The sequence below is a fragment of the Nuphar pumila genome, chromosome 10, assembly GCF_984573655.1.
Source record: "Nuphar pumila chromosome 10, dmNupPumi1.hap1.1, whole genome shotgun sequence".
Taxonomy (NCBI): Eukaryota; Viridiplantae; Streptophyta; class Magnoliopsida; order Nymphaeales; family Nymphaeaceae; genus Nuphar; species Nuphar pumila.
The window spans coordinates 118,794,637-118,801,321 of record NC_143258.1 but is presented as its reverse complement, the minus strand read 5'-3'; the positions used below and the strand labels follow the sequence as shown (position 1 = coordinate 118,801,321).

At 40.0% G+C, this 6,685-nt stretch overlaps 1 protein-coding gene across 2 annotated transcripts; it reads left to right on the top strand.

Moving 5' to 3' along the window:
• The first annotated feature begins 517 nt into the window (after positions 1-517).
• Positions 518-4,131, top strand: LOC149828081 (putative serine/threonine-protein kinase WNK9). 2 transcript variants are annotated; one of them, XM_090019876.1, is made up of 7 exons: positions 518-992; positions 1,084-1,121; positions 1,222-1,449; positions 1,564-1,784; positions 2,086-2,243; positions 2,344-2,770; positions 2,871-4,131. In XM_090019876.1, exons 1-7 carry the CDS (start codon positions 921-923, stop codon positions 3,788-3,790), a joined length of 2,064 nt encoding a protein of 687 aa, XP_089876002.1. In that variant the 5' UTR covers positions 518-920; the 3' UTR covers positions 3,791-4,131. The 2 variants fall into 2 exon arrangements, with proteins under 2 accessions (XP_089876002.1, XP_089876003.1); XM_090019877.1 differs by having other exon boundaries at positions 521-992; positions 1,228-1,449.
• The last annotated feature ends 2,554 nt before the right edge of the window (positions 4,132-6,685 follow it).

Below are 6,685 nucleotides of genomic sequence, written 5' to 3'. Positions count from 1 at the left end.
GACAATTAAGTAAAGGGCACACACCCTAATCCCTTGGACTCGAGCTCATGGTAAACAAGGGCATTTGTGCAACCTTGAGCGCAATATGAGGGACTTGATTGTCATCTTTTATATCTTTGGATAGCAACAAGTTTGGCATACCAAAATAGGTAATTCAGAATGTTGTAAGGGATATGTTGATCAATCCAATTTCTACCGCCAAAAGTGCCAAAGAAAGGTGACGGTGATATGGCAAAAATATCAATTTAGATCCATAGATATCTGGTTCATAAGACATCTGTCAATATTGAATATTAATTTTGAAAAAAAATGGAGCATCCTCCGAATTCTCTCAGCCTTGGTTCAATGACTGGCCGCCTTTGCCGCTGCTCATCCTATACTGGCAGTCAACAGAATTAAACTCCATGCTACTTTTGTGAAGCCAAGAAATAAAAATTGCATCAACTTTATTATTTCCTTTAGTTTTAACTACTGATGTAAAAATCAAAGGATTTGTTTTTGAATTATCAAGATTCATGGTGGAGGGATGCGACAGTTGGATGGACAGCAAGGGAAGTGTTGCATTTTAACAATACGGACATGGAGGACCAACTTTGTCCTTCACTTGTCCTTTGTGGATACTTGTCCTTTGTGGATGTTGTATAGCTATATTCTATGATTTCTATCACCACAAAAATATACATAAATCTGTATAAAATATATGTATCTGTATGCTCACACACCCCATCTGGCTTTCTTTGTATTGCTGTTGGTTCTGTAACTCCTTGTCTTGTGATGAGGCAAACCCAGTCTTTATTTTTCTTTCCTCATAAATACGGTTGGTGCTGTTGTTGTTGTTGTCCTGCTTCTTATCTTCTCTCAAAGATGCGTTCTTTGCATTAAAACTGGATCTTTCTAAGGAAGTGGGAAGAAGGGAAAAAATGATTAGGCAGAAGAGTTTTGATGATGGGTCGGAGTTTGTTGAATTTGATCCTACTGGTAGATATGGCAGGGTATGTTTTTCTCTCCCTCCCCTTTCCCTTTTCTTTTTACAAATGGGCAGATCTTAGTGGTTCTGATGTCGGGTTGTTGGTTGTTTTGCAGTACAATGAGATTTTGGGGAAGGGGTCATCCAAGATTGTGTAGGAATCTTTTCTTCCAGGCCCTTTGTTTTCAGTTTTTTTGGTGGATCTGTATTGTTGGTTTTCTGAAAAGTGTGTTTTTTTCTGGGTTATGGTGCAGATACAGGGCCTTTGATGAGCTTGAAGGGATTGAAGTTGCATGGAATCAGGTGAAACTTTATGATTTCTTGCAGAGCCCTGAAGATTTGGAAAGGCTGTACTGCGAGATCCATCTGCTCAAGACCCTCAAGCACAAAAACATCATGAAGTTCTATGCTTCTTGGGTTGATACTGCAAATAGGAACATCAATTTTGTCACTGAAATGTTCACCTCTGGCACCCTTAGACAGTGAGCACACTTGGGCCTTTTTTTCCTCTCTTGTACATAATTTCAGGAATTAATGGAGAAACTAATAGGTTCTTTTGTTTTCTCCCCTTCTCTGTTCTGGGTTTGATGGTCCAGGTATAGACAGAAGCACAAGCGTGTAAGTGTTAGAGCAGTGAAGAATTGGTGCAGACAGATTTTGAAAGGGCTTCTGTATCTTCACAGTCATGATCCTCCTGTGATTCACAGAGATCTCAAATGTGACAACATATTTGTTAATGGAAACCAGGGTGAAGTTAAGATTGGAGATTTGGGGTTGGCAGCCATACTAAAAAAATCCCATGCTGCTCATTGTGTTGGTAAGAACATCTCTAAATTCTTTCAAACAACACCTGCTTTCTCCTTTCTCTCTCTCCCTCTCTTTTTAATGTTGTTTTTTTCTGATGCCATACTTCATTTTCTCACTTGTGGAAAAATGAAATGCAAAGGCAGAAAATGCTGTTCTGGTTTATAAATTCATTTACCTTTTTATCAAAACCAAACTGTTACGTATGGATCGATCTGTCGATAGGCGCTCTAGATTCATTTTGTGCTCCATCTTTTCTTTTTCCTTTGTTTTTTTCATGTTTTTGCTGATTCTGTGTAGTTGCCTCCTAACAGGCACACCAGAATTCATGGCCCCAGAAATTTACCTAGAGGCATATAACGAATTGGTAGACATATATTCTTTCGGGATGTGCATCTTGGAAATGATAACCTTTGAATACCCATATAGTGAATGCACGCATCCTGCTCAGATCTACAAAAAAGTCATCTCTGTAAGAATCCCCTTTTGCTCATCTTTATTGGGCTTTAGCTTTTTCCTTCTCTTTATGGCTGCAGACTCATCTTTCATTTGATTTTTTCCACAAAAAAAAGGGGGAAAAACCAGCATCTCTGTACAGAGTTACCGACAGTGAAGTGAGAGAATTTGTTGAGAAGTGCTTGGCGACCGTTTCACAGAGGGTTCCTGCTAAAGAGCTGCTAAAAGATTCATTCCTTCGAATCGATGATTCTGGAGCAGATTCAAGGATTATAGAGTATAGAGAACCTATAGCAGAACTCAAGCCTCTTTACCAACCATCTCTTGTATCACCCCATCTAATTAATGGGCATCGCGAGTTCCCCAGTCACATTGAGAATGGATGGAACTACGAACTCGATGAGCTCGGATACCATTATGACCCTCTTTTTTATTACCATGATCATGATGATGAAGTTTCTGCAAATTTTGGAATTTCAATCAAGGGAAAGAAGAGGGAAGATGATAGCATTTTTCTCAGGCTCAGAATACCAGACGCAGAAGGTTAGCCTAGTATTAGGGAAAAACAATCAGATTAACCTTTGTTGTTGCTTGGTTGTTTTGGATACAGAGGAACGCTAATTACTTTGTATCGTTTATGCAGGACGTATCCGGAACATTATTTCCTTCCCATTTGATATTGAGGCTGATACTGCGCTAAGTGTTGCAATGGAAATGGTGATGGAACTCGACTTAAGTGATGAAGATGTAACAAAGATTGCAGAGATGATTGACGAGGAAATATCCTCATTAGTTGCCGACTGGAAGCCAGGGGTTGGTATTGAGGAAAGTCACAATCCTGAAAACCTCAATTTAGGCAATAATTCTATGTCAAATGTTCCATCGAACATTTTGCTGCATGATTATCCACGAACGAGCAATCATGTGCGCAAGAATTCACACTCCCGACTTGAGTGTGCTGCTATGCATGGCAGATTTGAAGAGATCACCTATCAGCTTGAGGGATCAGAACACTGTGTTACAGAGGGCGCTCCTCCCTTATCCAGCCAATCTGATAGTCCCCAATTTACAGATGTTTGGACTCAAAATGAAGCTTCAGATTCTGTAACATCACTTAGATCAAATGGATCAAGAGTGGTACACTCTGATGAAGAACATAGCCAATCAGATCGCAGGGATTCTCATGCTGATTCCTGTTCTGGAAGTTCTGTTTATCATGATTGCTGCGATGTGAGTGACCATCAGAATTCAGACTGTTGTACTCCTAACTGTTCTTCTCCATCGGAGGAGCTATCAGATGGTTATGAGAATGAGATCAGGCAAGGGCTGAGCTGGCTCAAAACCAAACATCGGATGGAACTGAGGCAATTAAGTGAGCACCAGTTGGGGTCTCGGACATCTTCAAATTTATCACAGGCTACTGGACACAGAAGACAAGTAGGCCAGGAACCTTGGGACTCACTGGAAAAAGCTTGCACAGCAAATGATTACCACGCATCAGTCATTTTAACAAATGCCTTTCACAGGACCAAGTCTCTTCCTGTGGATGCTGTTGATATTTGAAGTTATAGAGACCACTCTGTTTCTCCCATGGACAGCCTCTGTAAATCCATGAGAATTGAATACAGAGATGTAAATCTGGTGATCAGAGCTCTTAAAACTATCAAGAGTTTTGCTTATATATGCAGCCCCTTTCTTGGGGACTTTCACGAAGAAAATATACGTATAAAACATTCATTATGGTACTGTAAGGAAAAATACCAGGTCCCGTCATCAAAACCAGGAGTCCATGTTGATAATCTTGAGATTAATTATAAAGGTTGGTGTTTCTAATCTTTGTTTATCTGCACATGCTAAATAACGTGCTTTCAGAGAAAATGATATGCCAGAAAACCATTATTTCTAAACCATTATTTCTAGCACACTGTGCCCATTTGTAGACCATAATGCTATCTGGCCCTTGTGTTCATGTCATTGTATGCATAACCCATAAACTTTATGCATGTGTGTGTTTGTGAGCCATGGCAAGTGTTTGCAGTCTGTATGTCTGCTTGCTGGCAGACTGGTGCCAACGCTTCTACTTGTGCATTTGAGGTTGCTAAAATGCAGAGTTTTCTAGAAAAGTTCTCCTACAGGTGGTGTTGAGAAAAATCGTGTAGGCCTACATATGATATATGATAAGTCACACGTTGTATGTTTATGGTTTAGGCCATGTAATATCTCGTATGGTGTAGTGTTATTATATGAAAAGACAATTGAAAATAAACGCTCTCTGAACCTTATATAGTGGCCTTCTTTTTAAACTTTCTATCGTCAACAAGAGAAATCAATCTCGCTCTCGGAAGGTTTAGAGAAAGGCAAGGGTCACGGATATAGGTTCTGGAAAATCATACCCGTCAAAGATCTGTCGGAGCACCAATAGATTCAGGTACGCTTTCACATTAAGATTCTTACTTTCAACGATTTAGCGCAAACATGTTTGACGGTCCTTTTAGTTTTTTGGTGGATTTAAAATTCAACAATTGGTATCCGGGCAACTTATTCTTGATAAATTGTTGAAATATTTAATTTCAATATATATATATATATATATATATATATATATATATATATATATATATATTTGTGATGATTCCATCATTATCGAATTTAGGCCACGAGCGAAGGAGGATCAATCGACATTTTTTTTGCACCATTCGGTTTGTCCGAATCTAGGGAGGGTCAATCGGTCCTCCTTGTGTGTGTCAGATTGCCGTTGGTTGGCAAAAGGGGCTTGCCCTTCTTCTGGTTGCCGGACTGGAAGGGCTGTCAGGCCCTTCCCTTCTCTTGTTAATCAGACAGAAGGGTTGTTCGGCCCTTCTCCAATTTTTTAGGTTGGTCGAACGGTGTGCGACAGAGAACCCCTATTTTTCAGACCATCGAACGACGTAAGAGGGCCCTTTATCACCTTGGTTGTCGAATGTTGGATGGAGGACTATCGCCATTCAGATTTGGACATCGATAGAGTGTGTCGCCATTTGAATCGTTGGTCGATGAGGCATGTTGCCATTAAGGATCGTCGGACGGTGCAGGTGGGCAGCCAGTCAGTTTAGATGTTCTCAATTCTGGCGGCATCTCAAGGTCGTTTTCGGCTCTTCAGTTAGTGTCGAGCCGTGATCGGTGTACGCAAGAGTGTTAGGCCATTTCGACCATTCATGTGGTACCGATTTGTTTTTCAGCCAACCAAACCGGGACCGGTTTGGTCCCCTGTCGATCGAGTCAGCGACCCTTTCAGCACCCATTGTCGACTTTCTCAGGTAGGGTGGTTCGGGTATCAGTCTTGGGCTGGGTCAGGTTTTTGGTTTCTTGGTCGATTCGGCCCCTGTGCACAGGATTGACTCGATCTTGTGTTTTACCGGGTATGGGCCTCATAAGTGACTTGAGCCGGGTTTGGCACCCAGTCTAGGGTCGGGCCGGCTTGAGTCACATTCAGGGTGGGGAGGTTGGTTGACCCGGTTCAGTCCCATTCGGTTTTTTGGGCTGAACCGAGTTGGGTGGCACTGATGTGCGGGTTGGGCCAGGTTAGACTCGACCTAATTGCATGAGCTTGCACCCTGTTGCAGATTGCTGGGTCTGACCCGATCCGGGTCAAACTAGTTTTTCACCCACACAGGTGGGTCCAGCCAGATCTGATGGGTCAGACCGTGCACATGTCTTGAAATAAAAAAAATTATTTTGAGGACTTTATTATTTTCAAGACTATTAGGTGTGCATTAAGGGTCCCTTCAGAGGGCCATATTCGATTATTTTTGGTCCTTATACAGATTGTGATTGTGTTTTCTTTTGCTTATATGCATGTATTAACGTATTTGAATCATGGTATTTTTTTTCAGAATTAAAGGTCTCTAAATTGAATTAATTGAAATAATATGTTGTCAAAATAGCTTCTATTGTATAGATTAGCTTGTTTTGGAATATTGTGATGTTTATATGTTTGTGGTTCATGTGAATAATGATCGGCTCAAAGGAATATTACTATTTAGTTGAACCAAATTATATATATATATATATATATATATATATATATATTGGTAATAAATATGAGACAATTGTATAGTTTTCCATGTGAATAACGAGTCGGTCCAAAGAAAGACTCGTTGTTTGACAGGATTGATTGTCTATGTTTGATTACTGTATTGAGAGTATTACTTACAAGTTGACATTTATGTTCAAAGACTAAATGTCAATTATGTGTTGGGTATCTTGTGATGGGGTTTACCACAGTTTTAAATATGTTATTTTATGTTAATGCATGTGAAAATATATATTAATCGTGGGCTTATTTTGTTCTTGATTCAGTTAATACTTATGCTTCTTCGATATATGCAAACATTAATTTCATCCCTGTTTTGAGTGGTTCTAATTTTAAAAGCTGGAAAGCAAACATTATGATTGTTCTCGGATGTATGGATTTGGATC

Bases quoted from the DNA above. Each gene is read 5' to 3' on its own strand.
- LOC149828081 (XM_090019876.1), top strand. From the start codon at position 921: ATGATTAGGCAGAAGAGTTTTGATGATGGGTCGGAGTTTGTTGAATTT. The intron at 1,122-1,221 runs GTAGGAATCTTT...GTTATGGTGCAG, and splicing joins AAGGGGTCATCCAAGATTGT to ATACAGGGCCTTTGATGAGC. The intron at 2,771-2,870 runs GTTAGCCTAGTA...TCGTTTATGCAG, and splicing joins CAGAATACCAGACGCAGAAG to GACGTATCCGGAACATTATT.